Source organism: Ochotona princeps, chromosome 24 (assembly GCF_030435755.1).
Source record: "Ochotona princeps isolate mOchPri1 chromosome 24, mOchPri1.hap1, whole genome shotgun sequence".
Classification (NCBI taxonomy): Eukaryota; Metazoa; Chordata; class Mammalia; order Lagomorpha; family Ochotonidae; genus Ochotona; species Ochotona princeps.
Window position 1 is genome coordinate 25,653,052 of NC_080855.1, and position 25,814 is coordinate 25,678,865.

The 25,814-nt window shown below is 40.8% G+C and overlaps 1 protein-coding gene across 1 annotated transcript; it reads left to right on the forward strand.

The window, feature by feature from the left end:
- The first annotated feature begins 971 nt into the window (after positions 1–971).
- LOC101521480 (cytochrome P450 3A6-like) lies at positions 972–24,898 on the forward strand. Its single transcript, XM_012927501.2, has 13 exons — positions 972–1,055; positions 3,929–4,022; positions 6,436–6,488; positions 8,183–8,282; positions 14,126–14,239; positions 14,916–15,004; positions 15,381–15,529; positions 18,485–18,612; positions 18,997–19,063; positions 20,797–20,957; positions 22,188–22,414; positions 24,417–24,579; positions 24,683–24,898. The coding sequence occupies exons 1-13, from the start codon at positions 985–987 to the stop codon at positions 24,776–24,778; spliced, it is 1,512 nt and encodes a 503-aa protein (XP_012782955.2). The 5' UTR covers positions 972–984; the 3' UTR covers positions 24,779–24,898.
- Positions 24,899–25,814: the final 916 nt, after the last annotated feature.

The following is a 25,814-nucleotide window of genomic DNA, read 5'->3' on the forward strand; positions in this document are numbered from 1 at the left end:
GAACCTCTTCCAGGTCTCCCACGCGGGTGCAGTGTCCCAAAGCTTTGGGCCGTCCTCGACTGCTTTCCCAGGCCACAAGCAGGGAGTTGGATGGGAAGTGGAGCTGCCGGGATTAGAACCGGCGCCCATATGGGATCCTGGGGCGTTCAAGGCAAGGACGTTAGCCGCTAGGCCACCGCCGCCGGGCCCCCCTACAGGGTCTTGAAGAAAGGGAGCACAGGGTCCAGCAGAATTACCTGACTCAACCAATCTGTTGAGAGCCACTGTGCTAGAAACTAGGGGCATAAGAGAGGCTAAGACCCAAGCCATGCCCCTGAGATGCTTGTGATGTGGTAAAGAAAGCACAGGTGGGAGCCAACAGAGATGCTAGAGGGCAGGGGGGACAGTGATTGAAGTGTCTTTAGGATTGACTGACAAGACCTGGAGGAGAGAGTGCTTCTCTGTGTTGCAGGAGTTTGGTGAAAGAAGATGCTACCCAGGAGTGGTTCTGTGTATTCTGGGGTTTGAAGGAGGAGAAGCCTTCTATGGGCACAGGGTTGTTCTGGTCAGAGGAATCCACCTTTTAAAATCTTAGGTTTTGGTTGTTTCAATTTTGGAACGTTTGAACTGAGGTCAGTCATGGAAAGAAAGGTAGACTAGAGGATATTGCTATCATACTTTCACTTGACTTTCTGTTGTGAATCAGTCAATAAAGCAAAGTTTTATGGTTGTTACAACTGATTAACCACAGAGCATGATTATCATGAGGTATCTATGATTCCTTGCCAGCTGCCAGCTTGGAGACAGCCCCAGATTGCAGGCAGTAAACAAATGCCCTTCTACTGGCTGCAAGACCAACCACACCTCCTTCTTCAGTGCATAAATAATCAAGTCACCTTGACTGGCTCACAGGTGAAGGGCAAGGCAGCCTTGCACACACAGCCCAGCAAAAAGCAGCTCACACAGCTGTAGGGACAGAGGACAGAGCTGCAACAGTGAGTGGCAATGGACCTGATGCCAGACTTTTCCATACAAACCTGGGTTCTCGTGGTTACCAGCCTGGTGCTCCTGTATCTGTGAGTAGCTGTCCCATCTGATCTCTCCTGAAGCTTTGAATCTGGAATGGTAATGAGGCCAGTCTTTCATTCATCTGTTCTGAGAGTCGGTGTTGAATTTGCCCAAGAGCTTAGTGTTAGCCAATAGAAGGGTAATTATTGATCTCTGTGAGATCTCTGTGGTGTACCTCACCCCCATCCAGTTTCTAGTCTCTTCTTAGCAGGTTTAGTGACATCTGTTTCTAAGAAGGGTTCCCTGATTGGTTCTCAGTTTGGCCCAGGCTGGCTAGTGAGAATTCAGGAGAGACATAATGTAAACATGTGGCTACCAAGAGCAGTGGGATTCTCACCCCAGGTTCAAACTTGAAAGGTTCTGGGGGCAGGAGAGTTTGTCTTGCACTGGTTTGCAGTAACTTACCGTGAATTCTGCATCTACCCTGGAAGAGTGTGAGAGATCATGCCCTATGAATATGGGTGGTCCAGCCCACCCACCCCCACTTCTGCTGCCCAAGCATCATTGACACAGAGCAGTCCAGTGCCTCAGGATTCAGTGGAGGTTCAGTCTCAGTTCTTCTGACTCCCTGTGCTTCTCCCCTGGAACTCCCTCCTGTCACTTCTCTAGTGAATTGTTTCCTCAGCCTTGACATTGGTGAAGTGGTGATTTTTTTTTTTTTTAATTAAAGCGGAGGAGACCTTGTAGCAATCATGTGGTTTTTCAGTCCTTTCTTTCTCATGTTTTTTTGGGATGTTATAATTAGTATAGAGACTGATTTTTTCCACTGAAATCTAATTCATAAATAGCTTCAAAAAGCAGGCGCTCTCAATATTCTGTTTTCAAGTTTCCCTCCCCCGACAACTAAGTGCCAGTACAGGAGCCTGAATCAAGGAAGCCCAGGAGAGAAACTGCTTTTTATGTTGACATTCCTGGCCTGACAGAAGAGGAGAGGCAAGAAGTTACCTTGGATGGTGGATGGGACAATTCCCTTCATATCACATTTGATCTCTACCTCAACTATACTTTGGTGGCAGCTGGTGTTCAGACTTTCACTACATGTCTTGGGGGAAGGACCCAATGCCCTAGTGTACTGGGCTGAGGTGCCTGTGGTGATCACATATATGTGTAATCATACAACTTTTTTTTCAATTTTATTTGATCAAATACCATAAGATCTACTGGGTTGATAGAGTGTTAATAACCTTTCCTGCCTCCAAGGCTAATATGTAAAGAAGAAAACATTAGATCATAACCCATTCCATATGGAACAGGTTATGGTTAATTATTAGCTATTGCGTAATGAATGTCCCTGTTACTGTCAGCAAGAGAATGTTGGAGGCTTACTCTCTTGCTGCTGGCAGCAGTTGCAGTGCATGGTGAAACACTTACAGAGCATACTCCTTTGCCATACTTGCTGAATTTCCCACTATGGGGTCATCCAGTGGATCTTACAGTTTCACCCTTTTTAAAATTCATTTTTTTATTGGAAAGTCAGATTTCCAGAGAGAAGGAGAGACACAGAGAAAGATTTTCCGTCTACTGGTTCATTCCCCAAGTGACCACAATGGCCAGGGCTGAGCCAATCCGAAGCCACGAACTTCTTCTGGGTCTCCCACGCATGTTCAGGGTCCCAAGACTTTGGGACATTCTCTACTGCTCTCCCAGGCCACAAGCAGAGAGCTGGCTGGGAAATGGAGCAACCAGGACATGAATCCATGCCTGTACAGATTCCTGGTACACGCAAGGCTAGGACTTTAACAACTAGGCTACCGCACCGTCCCACAGTTTTACTCTTAAAGTGCTTGCCAGCAACCACTTCCTTCTGCTTCTCTTCTTCCTGCAGTCTGCCATTTCAGGGTCACTGTAGTGAGGGTTAGCAAGGATCCAGGACCTTGTATTTGGAGTCTGTATATGACCCAGGGAAGTTGGGTTGCAAGCAGGACTGTTCTAGGGAGCACTGGCCTCTGGCTGGTTTGATAGAGATGGCTGATAGACTGTGGCAGGAACCTTGGTGCTTTATCACTGACCATCTTGAAAAGAGTGAACATGCCTGGTGTTGTGTTTACCAATATCAACAGTTGGAAGGGTGTGTTTCATGAGAAAATGCATGGAAATGAATCCTTTGTGTGTTAGCCATGCACACTGTTCTTCATATGTGTGCTCACATTTCTCTATAGCTCAAATCACCAGATTGTCTAAAGGCTTGTGACTTGCTGACTGATATTCACATTTCTCTACGGCACATGGGAACCTGAACACATTTGTGATTCTGTAGAAATACAGAAATGAGGATGCTGATTGCCTGGTTTGATCAGTTTTCACTCTTGGATGAAATCTTGGGTCGCACACTCTAAAATGAACATCAAAAATAAAAAGTAATCCTGTGACAGTCCAGGGTGTAAAGTTAGACTTGTGATAAGCCATGTCCTATATAGGATGTGGATTTAAATAGGAAGTAAAACTTTAAAATGCTAAACAAACTCCAAGAATAATGACACCATAGATTCTCAGTGGCCCTCTGATTGAGTGGATTCAAGTCAACATTTTTTCCTAGGAACAAAAGAAAAATCACTTTCCCCGGTTTGGAACCAGAATAAGAATCCTCATTGCATGAATGAGTGAATGAAATGTCTCAGGGAAGTTCCATCCTGAACCTGTCAGAACCACTGTCATCTGGGGTTGTTTTTCAGGGACTCAGTCTAGGATTGGGACTTTAAAGACTTTAGGGCCTTTACTGAGACTTTGTGACTTCTTGGGGGGCTTGTGGTGGTGATGAGGAAGGAGAGAATGAGTTCTGTTGTTAGTCACTGGCCACGTGTTACCTCCCTGGTTTGACTGTTTTGTGTCCCCTCTATATAAACTATCACCCCTGTGACCTGATTCCTCCTTGACGTTTTAGATATGGCACCTATACATTTGGAACTTTTAAGAAGATGGGAATTCCTGGACCAAAGCCTCTGCCTTTCCTGGGCACTCTCATGGGCTACCGCAAGGTGAGTGTTGCTTGAACTGCAACTGCCTCCTTGCTTCATGCGTTTGCACAGAGCTGCCGAGTTCTCCTCATGGGGGAAGTTCTGAGTTTTCCCATCTCTCACTGGTGTGTAAGCCCCATTCGGGGGAGAGGGGTGGAAAAGGTTATTTTGGGCTTAGAATTCAAATGGGTTTTGCCTCACTTGAAATTGGACTTTCTCTGCCACACCAGCGTCAACACTCAGCTGAGACTTGATGTTTATGTTCTGAGTGCATTATAAAGACGTCTTTGGGTTTTCCTTGACACTTTCCCACGAACATGTCACCATGCTTAGTACTTGAAGCAATGTGGGACTGGGCCCCTGGCAACTCACCAAGCTGTATGCTAGATTCCAACTTTCCTGATTGTAGCAGAAACTGTGATAGCTGTGGTTCCTTCCTCCTGAATAGCTTTGAAACTTCGGTTTATTAGGCACTTAGGTATTTATCACCAGATAATGTGCATGTAATTCCCTGCTGTTGTTCTGAATCTACCCAAGGTTTTGCCTGCTGTAGCATCTGCTGGGGATTAGAGAGCCAGGACAAGAGCATTCTTTTACTTACCTTCCTTCACAGATGGCCATTCATGTGTCAGAGCCAGAGTGGTTATAATTGAGAGGAGATCGTGTTTGTCCATGGGCTTCAAATATTCAAAAATGAAACAGGATTTTTTTAAAAAAAAAAAGCAAAATGTTTTGTACATTAATACAGAAACAGGATAATGTGCAAAACACTAAAATTCTCATGAAACTGAACAGAATATGAAATGCACTACCTATTATGTAAATTGTGGCCAAATCTTAATGGCTAAACTAATGTAATAGTTTGTCAGGGCCTTGGTCCAAGGTGGAGAGTCACCAATGCACGCCTAGAAATCCAACATCAAGACCAGCATGTGTGTGTCTGTGCCTCTGTGTTGTGTTTGTGTGTGCGTGTGTATGTCTGTAGGTATGTGTGTAGGAGTCTGTGTTTCTGTGCCTCTGTGTTGTGTATGTCTGTGTCTATGTGCATATCTCTGTTTTGCGTGTTTGTAAGCATGTATATGTTTTGGTGTGTATATATGCATCTATTATGTGTGTGTTTTGGTGTGTATGTATGTGTATGTGTGTTTCTATACCTGTGAGCACAGTTTTGTGGCTCCTATTTCCTCTCACACAGACCCTTAGCCTTCTTTCTTTTTTGTTTTAACATATTTGATTTTGTTTTATGATATAGTTCCATACGTTCTGGGATTGCCCGTGCCCTTCCCCGAGCCACTCCCCCCCCCCCACATTGATTTCCCCTCTAGTTTTACAATCTTTCTAATGTTAATTTTCACAACTGGAGCTGTCTTACTAAAAAGTCACCTGAAATTTCCATACTTATTTTTCTTCTGGAAGGGCAATAATTTCTTTTTAAAATTTTTCCTACATCAGCTCTGAACTTCTTTTTAAATTAAAAGCATCACAAGTGAAACTTAGCAGCACAACATTTTTTTTTTCACAAGTGAGAACTCACAGCAGTGTATTTATTTATTTATCTATTTAGGGTTGGGGGAGGGGAGAAACATATAGATCGGATGTGCTTGCAAACTCTGCCAGTGCCTTCAAACAGCCAAGATTACACTCAGCCACACTGAGAGCTTTGAGTTTAATCGTTATTTCCCAAGTGACCCTGAATTACCCTGTTGAACCATCAGTGGCAATTGAAAGTGAGGAGGCAGGGCAAGGAATGCAACACAGATACTCAAATATGGGAGAGAGGCGTCTTAACCAAAATGCTGAAATTCCTGACCCTAGGCTGTTATTGTAATATGCTGGGTCCCTGTAGGGAGAAATGATATCTGTTCCTTTTTCCCATATTGAGCTCCAACACTGGAAAGCAAGTACATATGCATTCTCTCAATCATTCAACACCATACCTAAGAGTGACACAAATCTAGAACAAAAGAGATTGGCTTGGTGTCCTCAACTTCCTAAATCTGCCAGAAGTCTAGAGAAGAACTCCAGAGATAGAAAAAAGAGTAGATGCATCTCTGGGACTCTCACTACTTTCCGTAAGTCTCCGTTTCCTCATGTGTCCATGGAGGAATTAACTGGAAGGGTTACAATATGTTGGACTCCACAGAGCCTCAGGAAAACATTTCACAGTGACAATGGTTGTGTAGTATTTATAGACAAGGGTAAGCCACTGGGTTTCCACAATACTTAGGGACCTCAATAGCTCGACAGTGCGTTCACTTCTCCACTTCACATGTCTTCTCATTTTTTCTCTGAGATATCTCTAAATAAAAGTTTCTGTGTAAGTGCTGCATAAAAATATTAAGCCTGTTGTATTTGCATTTGGGACATTTGGTTTCAATTTGGGGTCAGCTTTACTATATTTAGTATAATAATCATATTACATTTCCCTTCCCAGGGTATGTGGAATTTTGACATGGAATGTTATAAAAAGTATGGAAATATGTGGGGGTGAGTATTTTGGAAACTTCCATGTTTTTTGTAAGGCACACACTGTGTAGGGGACAACTTCAGCTTAGATCCTTTTGGTATTAAGAGTAAGACTGGAGGTTTGTCCTACCAAAGATTTTATACCTCCCAGGTGTCAGTGTCCAAGTTTGGTGTGAATGTTGTAGATCATCACCTTGTCCAGCCATTGATGACCCTGGGACCCCCAACCTTACATTCTGCCTAGGGTCTGGCTGTTCCCTATTTGGCTGCATTAATTGAGTAAAATACATTATTCCAGGCCTTTCTATTAATGTATCCTTGTACCTGTGTCACACCATGTCTTTTCTTTCAATTACAATTTAAGCTTTGTCACATAAAATTTATACTTAATATGTGCTATTGGAAGGACTAGGTTGGGGCTTGTGTGATGGTGTGGCATCCCATATGGGCATCAGTTAGTGTCCCAGCTGCTCCACTTCTGATTCAGCTCTCTGCATATGACCTGGGAAAGCAGTGAAGGATGTCTCAAGTCCTTGGGCCCCCACATCCACATGGGCTACCCAGAAGAACTTCTGGTCCCAGCTTCACATCAGCTCAGTTTTGTACATTATGTCCATTTAAGGAGTGAACCTCTGTCTCTATGTCTCCTTATCTGTGTAAAATATGCATTTAATTGTTAATTAATTAATAGACTTCTTACCAAAAAAAGGACTGAGAAGTACAGGGACCATAATGCAGATCATCCGTGGGGTGATAGGAAACTGTGTGATCTCAGCTGCTGCATCGCAGGATGTTCTCTGGCAGGAAGCCACAGTCCAGTGGCTGGAGCCTGGAAGTGAACTCAGACAGTGTAGTAAAGGATGCGGTGATTGACTGCCACACTCCCACTAGGGAAACGCTCACCTCCTACATCTTTTAAAACCAAGGATTCAAGGAGATTTCAAAAAGTTTGTGGGAAATCGATATTCTGAACAAACTATGTATGAATTTCCAACTTGGCCCCCACATCAGCTGATCTTTTAATGAGTGAGATTTCAAAGTCCTTTGTTTTTTAAGTTCTTTGAACCTTTTCTTAACAAATGTTCTAACAGTCCTTTTAAAAAATGTTTGGTCTTTATATTTTCAAAGTCATATGGCAGACAGGATGAGAGAGAGAGAGAGAGAGAGAGAGAGAGATCGTCTGCTTGTTCACTCCCCAGCCAGCCACAACAGCTGGAGCAGGATGAGGAACAATTAGAAGCCAGGAGGTTCAGCCAGGCTCCCATGTGGGTGTCAGGGGTCCTAACACTTGGGCCAACTTTTGCCACTTCTAGGCAGTTATCAGTGAGCTGATTCTAATGTGGAAAAAGTTGGGGCATGAACCAGTGCCCGTAAGTGATGCCAGTCTTATAGGTGTGGCTTATTTGCAGCATCACTGTATTATCCCCTTAGCATTAATTGTACATATGTGGTCTTCATGACAAGGTATTTGGACTTCAAATGTCTCTGTCCTACTTGAACTGTCTTAATTTTGTGAAAACTAGAGTAATTTGTGTGTGTTGAAATCTTCCTGTATATCCCACTCTAACGTGAATTAGGAGGAATGTTGCTTGCTGTGTGTTGTACAAAAGAAAAATGAGAAATGTAATGTCAGGATCAAAGTTTGAATTCATGAGGTTGGCTCTGGGTGGTGCATCTGGCTTGTTGGGTTTAATCAGTTCTGTTCTCCACCGCAGGTTGTTTGAGGGTCGGCAGCCAATGTTGGCCATCACTGATCCAGACATGATGAAAACAGTGCTGGTGAAAGAATGTTACTCTGTCTTCACAAACCGGCGGGTAGGCATTCATTTTTTTTTCTTGCAAATTTAAGTATTTGTTTGTTAATCTTCTATTATTAAATACTTAGTCACACATTTTTTCAGGGAAATTTCAGGAGTATTTCGTCTTATTTTTCTTGGATGGTTCTTTTGCATAACTGGTTTAGTGCATGTATAGCTCACTGGTGTCCTTCCAGTTCTGCACCCTTTGCCACAGTACATAAAATGGTTCCTGATGTGGCACTGGTGGGGGTTTGGGCTGAGAAACCCACCCTGATTCTGCTACATAGCTTGGGGTCTGCCACTTCACCTCTACCCACTGTCAGATCAAACAAACCAACAGGATGGGCAGTATTGTGCCTTGGTTCACCTCCAAGAACCGGTAACCAGACACACAGCTTAGAAAACAATCATAAGGAGAGGAATCTGCTAACCAGAATAACAATGGCCAAGAACAAAGGAAGAGACAGAAGCACAGTGGCTAATTACTAATTTTCCCCATTGAAAGCAGCAGTAGCCTTTGCCAACCTCAGAGTTAACTGTAGAAGACATCAACAAAATAGGGAATTTTTTTTAATTAAATTTATTCATTAATTACATTGTGTTGTAATTACATAGAATCTGGGATTCTCCCCCCCAGCCTCCCCCCATGGTGGGTTCCTCCACCCCGCTGCATAACCATAGTTCAAGTTCAGTTGAAATTCCCTCCCTGCAAGTATTTGCCAAGCATAGAGTCCAACATCCCATAGTCCAGACAAGTCCAACTACTTATTGGGTAGACCCTCTCTGGTCTGAGGGCAGAGTCAGCAGAGTATCTTCCCGGTCAAATAAAAGCACTAATATACCATCTGCAACAATTAACATCATTATGGAATTAATTGACATGGTATTGAGCAGTCAACATGTTAAAAATAAATGCGATTTCTTAACCACTTTCTGTGACCCCCCCCCATTCACAGTTCAATTTTAGTTTATATACTACAAATGACATAATATCAATAACATAACATGATATGCTTAACATCATATCACATTAAATTAAGGCAAATATGTGGTATCTAACCTTTTGGGATTGGTTCATTTCCCTTAGCATTATGGTTTCCAGTTTGGCCCATTTGGCCACAAAGAACTGCATTTTGTTTTTTTTAATAGCTGAGTAGTATTCCATGGAGTAGATGAACCATAGCTTTCTTATCCAATCCTCTGCTGATGGGCATTTTGGTTGTTTCCATGTTTTTGCAATTACTGATTGTGCTGCTATGAACATAGGAGTGCATGTTGGTTTCTCATAAAACAAGTGTTCTGGATATATTCCTAGGAGTGCTATAGCTGGGTCATACGGTATGTCGATTTTGAGTTGTTTGAATATTCTCCATACTGATTGCCATAGAGGCTGTACCAATCTGCAGCCCCACCAGCAGTGGAGTAGGGTTTCTTTTTCCCCGCAACCTCGCCAGCAAGTGTTGTTGGTGTTTTTCATGTGGGCCACCCTTACTGGCGTTAGGTGGTATCTCATTGATGTTTTAATTTGGATTTCCCTTATTGCCAGGGAGCTTGAGCATTTTTTCATATGTTTATTTGCCATTTGGGATTGTTCCTTTGTGAAATGTCTGCCCATTTCCCGTGCCCATTTCTTGAGTGGCTTGTTTATTTTGGTGTTTTGGCTGTTTTGTAATTCTTTGTATACTCTGGAGATTAGTCCTCTATCACCTATGTCGTGCGCGAAGATCTTCTCCCATTCTGTGGGCTGCTTTTTTACTTTGTTGATTGTTTCCTTTGCTGTGCAGAAGCTTTTTAGTTTGATGAGGTCCCATTTGTTTATTTTGGTCTCGATTTCTACTGCTTTTGGTGTCCTTCTTAGGAAGTAGGGACCTACCCCTAGATCTTGCAGAGTATTTCCAACATTTTCTTCCAAAAGTTTGAAGGTTTCTGGATGCAGGTTTAGATCTTTTATCCATTTAGATTTGATCTTAGTATATGGTGAGAGATGTGGGTCTATCTTTTTGTTTCTACAGGCTATCAATCAGTTGTCCCAACAGCATTTATTGAAGAGACCTTCCCATTTGCCTGGATTATCGTTTGTCCTTTTATCAAAGATTATTTGACTGTATCTGTGTGGGTTCCCTTCTGGTGTTTCTATTCTGCTCCATTGATATTCCTCTCTATCTTTGTGCCAGTACCAGGCTGTTTTGATAACCACTGCCCTGTAGTATGTCCAGAGGTCCGGGACTGTGATTCCCCCTGCTAACTTCCTGTTCTTCAGGATGATTCTAGCTATTCGTGGTTTTTTGTGTTTCCAGATGAACCTTTGGATCATTGTTTCCAGTTCCATGAAGAATGTTTTTGGCAATTTGATTGGAATTGCGTTGAATGTATATATTGCTTTTGGCAATATAGACATTTTAATGATATTGATTTTACCTATCCAGGAGCATGGAATGTTACTCCATCTTTCTAGATCTTGTTCAATTTCTTTTTTCAGTAATTTGTAGTTTTCCTCAAATAGATCTCCTACATTTTTGGTTAGGTTTATTCCCAGATACTTCATGCTTTTCTCTGTTATTTTGAATGGTATCTTGCTGGTTAGATCTTTTTCCAACTTGGGGCTGTTAGCATACACTATGGCTGTTGATTTTTGTTCATTAATTTTGTACCCTGCCACTCCACCGAACTCTCGTATAAGTTCTAGTAGTCTCTGTATTGAGCCTTTTGGCTCTTCCATATAAAGAATCATGTCATCTGCATATAGTGAAAGCTTGACTTCTTCATTTCCCATTTGGATTCCTTTGATTTCTTTTTCTTGTCTTATGGCCTCAGCGAGTACCTCTAGAACTATGTTGAATAGCAGTGGAGAAAGCGGACATCCCTGTCTTGTTCCAGATTTCAGTGGGAAGGGTTCTAGTTTTTCTCCATTCAGTATGATGCTGGCGTTGGGTTTTTCATATATTGCTTTGATTATGTTGTGAATTTTTCCATCTATGCCTACCTTGGTTAGGGTCTTTAGCAGGAAGTTGTGCTGGATTTTGTCGAAAGCTTTTTCTGCGTCTATTGATACTATCATGTGATTCTTGTTTTTCAGTTTTTGGATGTGGTGTATCACATTGATGGATTTCCTTAGTTGAACCACCCCTGCATTCCAGGGATGAATCCTATTTGATCCGGATGAATGATCTGTCGGATGATTTTTTGAATTCTATTGGCTAGGATTTTGTTGAGTATCTTAGCATCAATGTTCATCAGAGAGATAGGTCTGTAGTTTTCTTTCTCTGTAGGATCTCTGTCCGGTTTGGGGATTAAGGTAATGTTGGCTTCATAGAATGAGTTTGGAAGGGTTGCTTCCTTTTCTACTGTTTTGAAGAGTTTGTAGAGGATTGGGGTTAGTTCTGTTCCGAATGTTTTGTAGAATTCTGTAGTGAAGCCATCTGGGCCTGGGCTTTTCTTTGTTGGGAGGTCTTTAATCACTGATTCAATCTCTGCTTCAGTTATGGGTTTGTTCAGGTCGTTTGTTGCCTCTGGGCTAAGTTTTGGCAGGTTGTGTGAGTCTAAGAACTTTTCCATTTCTTGGTGGTCTTCTGATCTATTGGAGTACAGTGCTTTGCAGTAATTTCTAATTATGTTCTTAATGGTTGTAATGTCTGTTGTTATGTTGCCTTTTTCATCTTTGATGGTGTTAATTCTTGCTTTCTCTTGTTTTTTCTTTGTCAGTCGGGCCAGCGGGGTGTCTATTTTGTTTATCTTTTCAAAAAACCAGCTTTTTGATTCATTGATTTTGTGTATGGTTTTTTTTATTTCTATCTGGTTGATTTCCTTCCTTGTTTTGATGATTTCTTGTTTCCTGTTGTGTGTGGGGCTCATCTGCTGCTGCTTTTCCAATTCATGGAGGTGTGTGGTTAGTTCCTGTATTTGGCGCCTCTCTTGGGCCTTGGCATGAGCTCCAATTGCAATGAATTTACCCCGTAGCACTGCTTTGGCAGGTCCCACAAGTTTTGGAATGTTGTGTCAGGGTTTTCATTGGTTTCTCAAGATTAGCAGTAAGAAAGAAATAATCAAAAGAGGGAGGAAATAAAGCAAATAGAGACAAAAAGAACAGTATAAAACATCAATGAATCAAAGAGCTGGTTCTTTGAGAAAATCAATATAATAGACACTGCAATAGCCTGACTAATACAAAAAAAAGAGGAAGATATGAAAAGGAAAATATAACAACAAATAACTCGGATGTACATGTAATTACTGGGAAATGCTACAAGCAAATATATGTCAGCAAATCAGAAGACCTAGAAGAAATGGATAGATTTTTGGACACATACAATCTATCAAAACTGAGTCATGAGGCAAAAAATAGACCTAAATCAAGGACCGAGAATGAATCAGTAATTAACTCCCTTCCAACCAAGAAAAGGCCTGGACCAGTTGGCTTCGCTGAAGAGTTCCACAGATGTTTAAAGAAGTACTTACTCAATCCTCCACAAGCTATCCCAAACAATAGAAAGGGAGCCAATCCTTCCAAACTCTTTCTAGAAGGCCCATATCACCTTAATACCAAAGCCAGATAGAGATACACAGAAAAAAAAAAAAAAACTGGGCCAGTGTGATGTTGGATGCTTCAAAATGCTTCCATATCTTCCACCTGAGTACAAGTACAAGTACCCAAGTACAAGTACCCATCCTCCACTGCTGTGCCAGGCCATTAGCAGGGACATGGATCATCAATGGAGTAGCAGGGACTAGAACTGGCACCTGTATTGGATGCTGGCACCACAGGTGGAAGATTAGCTTATGGTTGATAAAAAGATTCTTAGTTTCTTAATTTTTCTTTACACTGGAGCCTGTGAGTTCTTTTCCAGTGTTTCATACATTATAAAATCTGTTGTTGTAAACTATAGATGCTCTACTGCTATGAAATCCTTAATCTTATCACTTCTCAGTGTTTTGGTTCCTGTTATTCAACCTCCCTCTGTATTCCTTCCTCCAGTCCTCCAGTGCCTACAGTAATCCTTCTTTTATGTTCAGATTAAGATTTTTTTAAAAAATTTCCACACAAGACAGATGTTTTAGTATTTGTTTTTCTGTGTAACGTTTATTTGGTTTAACACATAAATTTCTGTTCCATCAATATTGTGCTGAGAATAACAGGAATTTTAATTTATAACTATTGTGATTTGGGGCTGCATTGCACTATGTGTATCTCCTACATTATCTTCATTATCCATCCATTTGTTGGTGGGTATGTTGGTCAGCTTTGCTATTGTGAATAGTGCTGTCATCAACATCAGAGTTCAGTTCTTAATACAGTGACTTCATTTCTTTTAGGCATATACCTCAAAGTGGAACAGCTGAAGCAAATCAAAGTGTATTTTTTGCTTTCTTAAGGAATGTTCTCTCCTTTTATGAGTTGCTCTGTGTGTGTGTCTCTGTGTGTGTGTCTGGAGAGAGAGAGAGAGAGAGAGAGAGAGAGAGAGAGAGAGAGAGAGAGAAAGAGATAAAACATTAGAATGAAGAAACATACTCTTATGAGACCTTCAGCCAGCTATCACCAACCACTTCCTGTTCTTCACCAACCTAAAGGATATTCTAGGTTTCTTTTTCTGTCTCTTCTCCTGGAAAAACAGTTTTCCTGTCATAGGAACATTGACTGCTATAGGAAAATGAAGATAATGGCCTCAAACCACAGCATTTCCACTCTCGTGTGAGGCTAGGCCTTTGGGGTAGTATTTATTGAGTACATAAACTTAGGTATGTCAACTAGAATACATGCCACCACTAGTTTTGGAAATGACTGATGTGTGTGTAACAGGTCTTTACAATCATCATGAACTTGAAAACTTACATAGAACAAAATGTCTTTTATTTGGATTCTAGGTGTTGGGACCACTGGGACTAATGAAAAGAGCCCTCTTCAATTCTGAGGATGAAGAATGGAAGAGACTTCGAGCACTGTTGTCCCCAACATTCACTAGTGGTAAACTCAAGGAGGTATTTTAAAAAGTGGATTTAAACAAATTATTTTATTTCTATTGCAAAGTCAGATGTAGACAGAGGAGGAGAGAGACGGAGAGGAAGATCTTCTGTCTGTTGATTCACTCCCCAAGTGACCACAATGACCGGTGCTGCGCTGATCTGAAGCCGGGAGCCAGGAGTTCCTCCAGGTCTCCCATGCGGGTGCAGTGTCTCAATGCATTGGGCCGTCCTCGACTGCTTTCCCAGGCCACAAGCAGGGAGCTGGATGGGAAGTGGGGCTGCCAGGATTAGAACCGGTGCCCATATGGGATTCTAGTGCGTTCAAGGTGAGGACTTTAGCCACTAGGCCACCACATTGGGCCCAAAAAGTGGATTTTTAATTAGAAAGTTTAATGAATTAGGAACAGGTAGAAAGTAAAATCTTGGTACATTTTGCAGTGTGTTTGAGGTTCCTCAAAATGATCTTTTGACTTTGTGACCTAGAAGAAATATTACATTCATCTAAAATATTGCTTACTTACCTCTGTTTTGATAAATCAAGTTCCTCTAACTTCAGGCTCTACATTGAACCATGGATTAAGTGGTCTATATAGAGAGGCATTATGGGACAATTTCATGCATTGGAAAACTTTATTCTTGTGTGATTTGAATCTTTGCATCTCACTGGTTGGTATTGTATGTTTGTACTTAGATGATGCCCATCATTGCCCGGTATGGAGATGTGTTGGTGCAAAATCTGAGTCAGGAAGCAGAGAAAGGCAAGCCCGTTGACTTGAAAGAGTAAGTAGGAATGTAGTTGTGGGGTTCACTAGAGTAGGCCATGATGAACCCAAGGGTCTAGAAGTCCAACAACAGGTTCCCTGTGGTTGGCAAGAGACCAAGCTTGAAGCTATCATCTTCTGCCTCCCAGGATGCATTAGCGTGAAGCTATATCAGAAGTGGGGCAGGCTGGACTTGAACCAGCACTCTGGTGAATGGGCTTGCCAAACGTAACCCACTGACCCACACTGCCTTGCCCCAGGCAGTGGTCCTGGAAGTGTGTGGCTGTCTGCCTGTTGTGCCTGACATGTGCATTCCCAGCACTTCCTGCTGCATGTGTAGTTGAGGAATGGCAAGTAGGGGCTGGTTTTAATTGCCCTCATGTCTTTCTCCTCAGTATCTTTGGGTCCTACAGCTTGGATGTGATCACTGCTACATCATTTGGAGTGGACATTGATTCCCTTAGAAACCCACAGGATCCCTTTGTGAGAAATGCCAAGACGCTTTTAAAACTTAATGTATTTGATCCTGTATTATTTTCAATAAGTAAGTATTATACTATTTCTTTCTCTTTAAAAAAGTCTTTTGAGAGCCAATTCATAAAACATAATGCACCCACTAAAATGTGCAATTAAGCCATCACCATGGCCAGTTTTAGAACAATTTTCTCAGTTTACTAATCCTATTCCTCCAATCACCACTCCTAACCCCTAATGCCATTAATCTTTCTTTCTCCATAGATGGACTATCCTTTACACTTTCTATAAATGGAATCACATAAAACCTGTCCATTGTGACAGATTTTTCTAAATTATTTTTAAGCTCTCAAGGTTCTTCTATGTTGATGTGTGTGTCATAAATCTTCTCTAAGTAGGAGCAAATAATATTCCATTATACAGCTTTCAATATGTTATTTACCAATGCATTCATATTGGGCATTTGAATTCATATCTCTTTGGTTTTTGTAAACTGTTCATTCTGTGAAAAATTTATGCACAAATTTGTGTTTGAATATCCGTTTCAATTTTTGAGTGTATGCTCAGTATGCTCAATAGAGCACCTGGAACTTGAACCAGTACCCATATGGGATGCAGTTGCTGCAGAAATTGTCTTAATTTCTTGCACCACAGAACTAGCCCCTGGAATTAGTTTTGTATAGGATGTTAAATAAGGGTCTAATTCGATTCTATTTTTGTGTGACTGTCCAAATTGTACCAGCATTATATGTTGAATTTGATACCCCCTCCCTTAAATGGTCATAAAACTTTCACAATATTCAGTGGGCTATGAAAATAAGGATTTACCTTTGGGCTCTATTTCTGTTATGTTAGTCTCTGTCTATATGTGCCTTCAGGAACTACCCCACTTCCTGTGGTGTTATAGCTTTCTGGTATGTTTTGAAACTGGGAATCACAAGACAAATTTTCTACCTGCTGAGTCACTCCCCAAGTGGCTCTAACATCTGGAGCTAAGGCAATTTGAAGTCTGGTACCTCGAACCTCTTGTGAATGTCCCACATGGGTACAGAAGCCAAAGGCTTGATTCATTCACCATGGCTTTCCCAAGGCATAAACTGGATGGGAAGTACAGCATTTAGGACATGATCCAGTTCCCACATGAGATGCCAGTGTTGCAGGCAGAAATTAGTTTGCCAGCCCCATACTATGGGTTTTTCTCTTTTTTTTCTTTTTTTTATTAAATTTATTCATTAATTACATTGTGTTGTAATTACATAGAATCTGGGATTCTCCCCCCCAGCCTCCCCCCATGGTGGGTTCCTCCACCCCGCTGCATAACCATAGTTCAAGTTCAGTTGAAATTCCCTCCCTGCAAGTATTTGCCAAGCATAGAGTCCAACATCCCATAGTCCAGACAAGTCCAACTACTTATTGGGTAGACCCTCTCTGGTCTGAGGGCAGAGTCAGCAGAGTATCTTCTACTATGGGTTTTTCATATAGGAATCTAATCTACTGGGGGACTACTAGCTGCCTTTGCCACATCACAGGCCCTATATCTAATGCTATTATTAGAGTAAGTTCATCGCACTTTGTGTTTGGGAAGAAGTGCTATTCCTCTAAATACTTAATGGAATTCACCATTGAATTCATTTGGCACTGAGGTCTTCATTGTAGATAGTTTTTCATATCTGTGTATATCCTATACATGTTGTCTCTAACTTAACTGTTTCAATTCTATAATTCATGTTCTTATGGGAGATCTCAATATTATTTATTTAATTTATACAAATTTTATTAATAACTGAATTATTAGATTTCCTTTATAATTCTATACTCTTTTTATGTCTAAACTAATTATTTGTCATTCATTTCTGATGCCAGTACTATGTCAACAGCCATTATTCCTTCATCTATCTAACTGAAAGTTTGCCATTTTGTTTCCTTTTAGAAAAAAACCCAGCATTTTATTTTATTGATTTTTCTATCATATTCTCTACACCCCTAATTTCCACTTGAGTCTTTCCCTTTCTTCTTTGTACTTCCTTTCAGTTCAATTTGCTCTAAATTTTTCAGTGTGCTACCATGTCAAGTTAGTTTATTTGAGATCTCTTTAAAAAATGTAGACACTTGTAGCAATGAATTTCCCTCTAATCGATGTTTTTGCTGTATCTGATAGTAGATGTGCCATAAGTTTTGGCATAAAGTGGATTCAACTTTATTAACCTCTCCAGGAATTTGTAATTATCCTTTTGATTTTTTTTCTTTGAATTGGACTGTTTAGGAGTATTGAATGATTTCCACATACATGGGATCTTCCTTTTTTCCCTTGCTATTATTGATTGTAGTTTTTGAAGATTTACTTATTCATATTTGAAAGGCAGATTTATAGACAAATGAGGAAAGAGAACGTTCTTCCATCTGCTACTTCTCTCCCCAAGCCACCATAACAGCCAGAGCTGAGCTGGTGCAAAGCCAGGGGTCAGGAACATTTTCTGGGTCTCTCACACAGGTGCAGGTGTCCAAGGACTTCAGTCATCCTCTGTTGCTTTCTCAGGCCATCAGCAGGAAGCTGGATTGGAAGTGGAGCAGCTAGGAATCAACCAGTGCCCATGTAGGGTCCCAGGATTACAAGACAGATGATGAGCCACCATACCAACTCAATTATATTTCTGTGCTATTATTTCCATCATGACTGCTTTCATTGAAGAGGCAGCTATTACAAGCAACAAAGGGGTGTTTTTGTTTACCCAAAGAGTATATAGTCCAATAAATAAAAAGCAAAGAGGTCAGGGAGTTTCATACAGTCCTTTTGTCATTTCAAGGATGAAGAAAAGGCCATTGGTTGCTCTGTTAAGTAAGGACCTCTGTGTGTGGATGTACCATGGCTTGGCCATCGGCCTGGAAGTCTAAAGAAAAATGCTGAGGGAATGCTTCCTGGCCCAAAATCCCGAGGACTTTTACTCTTCTGATAGGCTGAGCAATGGTAATTGTGCCATGTAAATGCTGCATTCCATTATGGTTTCTTTATTTCTTTTTCCTACAGCACTTTTTCCATTCCTCATTCCAGTTTATGAAGCATTGAATATTACTGTGTTTAAAAAAAATTCTGTAGATTATTTGAAAACATCTGTAGAAAAAATTAAAGAAGATCGCCTGAAAGACAAGAAAAAGGTAAACGTTACATGAGGATGTTCCCTCTCTGTCAGGGTTTGGGGCTGTAACCATATGATTCATGTATTTTTCTGGGGTTTTCTTATTAATGGTGGATACAGAACTCTAGGTTTCAGAATTACAGCTTTTTTTTTATTTTTGGAAGAGAGGAAGAATGTTGGGTTTGGGGCAGGTGGCATGAAAATGAGTCAGTGAGAACATTTACAATGTAATGATAGGCATGACAATTAGTACTTTCAGACATAATATTGAAAGTGGTGAGTCAGGCGACACCAGTCAGACCTCTGGACTTGAGAGGGGTCTTCTTCAGAGAGCAGGTGCAGTGCTGAGCTCCTGATGCGCTTCACACTTGTGGTTGTCTCATCCTTGACATTTCTCTTTCAGCACCGAATGGATTTACTACAACTATTGATTAACTCCCAGAATTCCAAAGAAGTCGATTCATACAAAGGTAACCAAGAATGGATGGGAAGCAGTGAGGGAGGGTTTGTTCCAAAATATGCATGTAATTTTCCAGACAGATGAGCAATTCTACCAGACTGCCAAGGGACACGTGTACAGATATGATCAGTGGTAGCCAGAGTGAATTCTCCCAGCCTGTGGCATGACCATGAGAAGTGTAGTATTCCATGCCAGGAAGACAGTGAGTGAGTGTTGAATTGCAGCTGCTTGTAAAACAGAGGCTGATACCCAGTCACATCCATGTCTCCAGAATCAGCGCCTCTGCCTGGAAATGTTCATCTAGACATGGACTCAGTCATTCTGTCCAGAGCTGGTATTAATTAGGACTACTTGATGGAAGTGTGATCAGTGGCCTAACATCCTGGGAAATTCCATTTTCTGTAGTAATACACATGGACTCTTGGGGGAAACTTTTAATTGTTTGTATATTTGCAGTTTCTCTTTAAATCTCTACGTACTACTATCACTTCTCGGCCTTTTGGCTAAGATCAAGTGTAAATCTCTACCTACTACTTGAACCGTGCAATGATGGCTTTCAAGCGAAGCCATGGTCATTATGCTGGATGAGCAATGACTTCCTAAGTCCATCGTATTTGGAAACTAGAAGTGATCATTCCTACTGAAATGGCTTTGCTCTCCAGATCATTTCTTTGACCAAATGAGGAAAACGAATTTATTTGCAGAGAACAAGAAATAAAATACTTCCATACATATCCTACCCAATGATGTCAATAGGCTTTCATTTTCTGTTTCTCCCTGCATCTCTCCATATTTTCCTTTTGTGTCTCTCAGAAAGTATCCCCAATTCACATTCTCTTCACAATTATCTTTAGCCTACCACTGGTTTTGTTAGCCATGTCACAAAATTCTTAAGTACTTAACAATTGGCTCAATTGATTCCATTACATCTGTGTAAATATTTCTTTATAGACTTCCTCTAACTTCTTATTTTAAATAGTTTCGTTTTATTTAAATTTTTATTTAAAATTTTATTATTATTTCAGAGAAATAGGGTAAAGCAGGTGAGTATGCATGTTCATTCATTAATCCACTCTCCACATTCTCACATGGGTGCTTCCGGAAGTTTTTGCTAACGGAGAGAAAGCATTTGGTGGCTGAACTATCCATCATCATATTGTAGCAGTAGTCCATGGTAAACCAGACCCATATACGTTTTGATGTTAAGGTTATTTTAGGTTATGAATTGTATAGAGTAGGCATTTATGTATTTGACAGTTCTGGAGTATCTAAATGTCATAATTCAGTCCTGACTAGACAGAACAGTTGATGTTAATGCCTAGATTCTTAGAAGCCACATTAAGTGGTGTGCTAGCTTATTACCAGAAGGGCTGGATGGAGAGCATGAGGAGAGGAAAAAGAAGGGCACGCACTAGGGAAGACGGCATTCAGGCCATGAGTTTCAGGCATTGCTGATTCTCACACTGTATCCCATCTTTCAGCTTCTCATGCTAGGAACCTGGTACTCCATTGGAGAATCCTGTCTGTGTGCAGGTGCCCAAGTACTGGAGCCATCATTTTTGCTTTCCCAGACACAGCAGAGCACTGAATTAGAAGTGGAGCAGTTGGACTTGAATCCAGCATTCATATGTGCTTCAGCTTAGCCCACAGCACAATACTTACCTCTATGTGGGCTTTGTTTATTTACTGTGAGTTGATTCACACTTATATGCTTTACCTAAAAGGTGTTTCCTCTCTTTTTAGCTCTGACTGATTTAGAGCTTGTAGCCCAGGCAATTATCTTTATTCACGGTGGCTTTGAGACAACTAGTAGTACTCTCTCCTTCATTATGTATTTCTTGGCCACTCACCCTGATGTCCAGCAGAAACTACAGCAGGAAGTTGATGCTGCCTTGCCCAATAAGGTGAGTGGGTGATGTTTGAAGTAGGGGCATTTTGGGGCCAACGCCTCCTCAGTGTTATGTAGGTGAATGGACGCAGAATGTGTGAACCTGGAAACATTCACTGGCAATTTAGAAATCATCTAAAGAGAAAAATACACAGAGTGACAATGATGCTGGTGCTGCTCACAAAACCTTAAGATCTTTGTAAAGCAGTGTTGGTCCTGGGACCCTGTTACAAGAATAAACCTGGAACCTAGGGTGGTGTGGCTATTTGGCAGCAGAGTAAACACCAGGTTCATCTTCGTCAGAGTTTGCAATTCAGGCCTGATGCTACACCCGAGAGCCTATTCTTGAAATGGTAAGTAAAACTTGAATAGGTTCCTGTCTCTATTGAACTCTCATTAGAATTAAATCTTACCATATTAACATATTTTAAACTTTTTGGGGTCATAATAGGATAGAAAGAGGACAGTTCCTCATCTTTGCAAAAAAAAAATTTTTTTAGAAGGTTTATTTATTTGGAAAGGCAGATCTAGAGAGGTAGGGAGAGACAAAGAGATTTCCCATCAGGTGTTCACTCCCATTAAGTCCACAAGGGCCAGTGTGAGATCAGGATGAAGCCAGGAGCCAATAGCTGCTTCTGCTCTCCTATGTGAGCGGCAGAGACACAAACTCTCAGACTGTGCTATCCCGCTATTACCAGATCATTATCTGTGAGATGGTTGGAAGTCGAGTGCCCAGACACCAACTAACTGATGGATGCTGGCATTGCAAATGGTGGCTTTACCTGCTACATGACAACCTTGGCCCCTTATCTCTTCAGATTTTGTATATATATTCAAAGCAGTTTCTAATCAGCGTTTTTGAAAAAAGAAATTGGCATGATTTTGAGTTTTCTCCTTTCCATGTCCAGTTCCTTGAAAGATGCAATGACTTTGCATATTTTATGAGAGCCTATTGTACTCTGTTCATCTCATTCATACATGTATTATAAGGCCATGTTGAGGATTTCAGAGCCTGTGGAGGGAATCTTCCTCAGATTTCCCAGTTCATAACTACTTCCCATATTGGAATGTACTATTCATTCAGAAGGGCAAATGATGCTGTTCTTACTAAATACCTCTTAAATGTCAGTATCTTTCCCAAATGTGAACTATCCTCTGTAACACCTAATGCTTCCATAGTATCGCATTGACTGAGTTTAAAATTAATTCCATATCTCAATTTATTAAAATCTGTTTATTTTTCCAGGCACTTGTCACGTATGATATTCTGATGCAGATGGAGTATCTGGAAATGGTGGTAAATGAAGCTCTTAGAATATACCCAATTGCTACCAGAGTTGAGAGAGTCTGTAAGAAAGATATTGAAATCAATGGGGTACTCATTCCCAAAGGGACACTTGTGATGATGCCAAGCTATGTTCTTCACCGAGATCCAAAGTACTGGACAGACCCTTATGAATTCCGCCCTGAAAGGTATAGAAACCCTGGGAAAGGGAATCCACCTGACCCAGGCTGGTTCAAGCATATTATAGTATCTCTTAGTGTATGTAACAAACTTGTCAAAAGTAGAATCATTTACATCTGTGTATCTGTATTTTAGAAGATTTTTTTATGGAAAAAGTAATCGTTGCTTTCAAAACTATTGAAAATGGTAACTAGAGAAAGGCTACTATCATTATGTACAATTCGAAAAATCACATGGCATTGAGAAGGTTTAAATCATACAACAGGTTGTGAAAATGCTAAGTAATTTTATATTATGGAATTGGGTGTGTGGATTGTGTATTGGTGGGGAATCAGGCTGTTGTTCTCCACTGATACACATATAGTAATTGAATCGCTCCCAACCAAGAAAAACCCTGGACCAATGGGCTTCACTGAAGAATTCCACAAATGTTTTTTTAAAAAAACTTACTCAATCCTCTACAAGCTATCCTAAACAATAAAACGGAAAACAATCTTTCCAAACTCTTTCTAGGAAGCCAATATCACCTTAATACCAAAGCCAGATAGCGACACAACAGAAAAAAGGAACTACAGACCAATACCCATGATGAACATGGAGGCAATGACCATCAAGAAAATACTAGCCAACAAGGATGGCTTAACATTTGCAAATGAATAAATGTGATTCACCATACAAATAAATTGAAAAATAGAAAGCCTATGATCATCTCAATAGATGCAGAAAAAGCATTTGATAAAATCCAGCACCACTTCATGCTAAAAACCTTCAACAAGATAGGTATAGAAGGAACATTCCATAATACAATCATAACAATATACGAAATACCTAATGCTAGCATTATATTAAATGAGGAAATTCTGGAAGCTTTCCCACTAAGAACCAGATCTAGAGAAGGATGTCCAGATTCACTGTTGGGATTATAACTGCTTCTGAAGGACTATACTATTGTAATAACATAGGGGAAATCAGGGCAGGGGGAAGTAGGTGAAAGGGAATTTGCAGAGGAGGTAAGGGAAGTCACAGAGCGTACAGAATTGTATAATCAAACTTTAACAAAATATGCAATTTAAAAGAAAAAGAAAATCAAGCCTACAGAGCATTTTTACCACATCTGCATGGGCCTAACACTTGTCCCAACACCCATGAACTCTATCAGCTCTCTCACACACTACCTTCCTCTGATTGATACAGTACAGTGAGCAAAATAACCTATAGAAACTTAAGAATAGCCAACAAAATTTCAGCACTCTTTTAAAATCAAAGGACTACATTCCATGGTCATTTTCACAGTACATTCTTTTCTAAAAACCATGAACTATCCAGGAATTATTTGGATAAATGATAGGTGTAACACCCAAGGAAGTTATCAAAGAGATAAGAAAGGAAGTCACTGATGATACTAAAGTTGAGTAGCATCAGATAACATGGACATTATCTTACTTAAACTATTATGGCGAGAGAAAGGAGAGTGGTGGTGGGGAGGATCTCAAAAAGTATTTGAGGGAGAATTTGGAGAGGAAAGAGAAGGAAAGGGTGGTAAAAAAGGAGGGAAGTTAAGTAAAGTTGGAAGAGAAGGAGGAGGAGAACAGGTAAGAAGGAGATTATAGAAGAGAGAATATGGAAAGGTTTATTTAGATATTAAGAGGAATCTTCTCCTTTCTCTGTGAACATATGACCAAAACAACTGTCAGTTGAAGCAGGAACCTCCTCTCCCTTCCATCATTCTTAGTTCTCCCATGCATTCCAGAATATGCACACATCAACCACTCTAAATGTAACTTTAAAGTACAAATGCAAAATGTCTTTAAACAGCATCTACCTCATCTCATCAACAAAACAGAAAGCTCTTCTAAGGTGAGGAGTAACGTATAACTCTTAAAGCTCAGTAAGAGCAAGATCTGAATGGCTAACCCACAAATGCTTGAGAGGGATAAGCAACAACTCAAATAGGTGATTCTTGTGGCTTATTGTGTCACTAATTTGTGTTCATTTCTGTTGTGGAACCAGGTTCAGTAAGAAGAACAAAGACAAAATCAATCCTTACACCTACCTTCCCTTTGGACTTGGTCCCCGAAATTGCATTGGCATGAGGTTTGCTCTCATGAATTTAAAACTGGCTCTCGTCAGGTTAATGCAGAACTTCTCCTTCAAGCCTTGTAAGGAAACCCAGGTTAGTGTACCTCATGGGTCGATAAGGTTTTATTGGCAATTTTCTTTAACCTAATGGGGTCTATAGTCTTCTACTTCTCATCATGCTTACTTCACTATTGCAGATCCCCATTAAATTGGCCATGGATATCATCCTTAAACCTGAGAAACCGATTATTCTAAGCGTTGTGTCAAGAGATGGGACTGTACATGGAGCTTGATTTTCCCATGGACTTCAGCTTTGCTCTTCATGAAGGCTGTATCTAAGAACGCCAGAGACCTCAGTGTGCTTTGTTAATAATAGTTGGAAATAAACATGAAATCAACCTATGGCACAGGGACATGATTAGTGTGGGCACATTGAGCCGTGTCTCTGTGTAAGTTCAGTATACTGTCTGCTGTGTAATACAGAGGAAATGACAAAACCAGTGTGAGATATTGTAGACTTAACCTCTCTGGTTTGTGGATTCTCTCTCTCTCTCTCTCTCTCTCTCTCTCTGTTCTTTTAGTCCTATCATTCCTTGCTTAGCTGGATCACATGATAAACATTCATACTAGTTTTTCTTTTGCTAATTTTTTGATGCTTTTTACGTGGTTGATTAGTGTGGGAAGGATCAAGGGCTAGAGGAAAGTGGGTGAGATCATTGTTTTCATATTCTCTTTTTCCTTTCTGTATCTGGGGGAAGGTGAAGGTAAGGGGAGAAACCACACTCAACCTCCATACTGCCTCTACACCCTGGGATGGTAAGTGGCCACCAATGCCAACCCCAGGTTCCTGATGTGGGACATGCTACAAGTGCTCAAGCAGTTTTGGTAACTCAACAGTTCTGAATTTCTGTCAATCTTGCTACTTCAAGTACAATGAAATCCCTCCAGAATTCACTGGCTGACATCACCACCTTGTCCAGATAATCACTGCCAACACTTAATAGTTCATCAATATGTTCTGCCCTCTGTCCTCTGTTATGGTACCAGGAATCTTCTGCAGGCTCCAATGTACTGCCATATACTCCATGTGCATCTGGATATGCTGTCCACTGTTCCGTCTAAGCCAGTGAGGAAACCCAGCTCTGACACATGCACTCCATAGTCAGACCATGGAGCCTACAATTCTCCCCATGGTTGTAGTTCTAGTCCAGTGATTCAGTTGGGGGCATCCTCAAAGAAACTCCATCTGAGGTGATCCAAGACCTGATTCTTGTGTGTGCTTGCCAATACAGGATCTGGTAAAGTCTGTCACCCAAATCAGCCTATGCA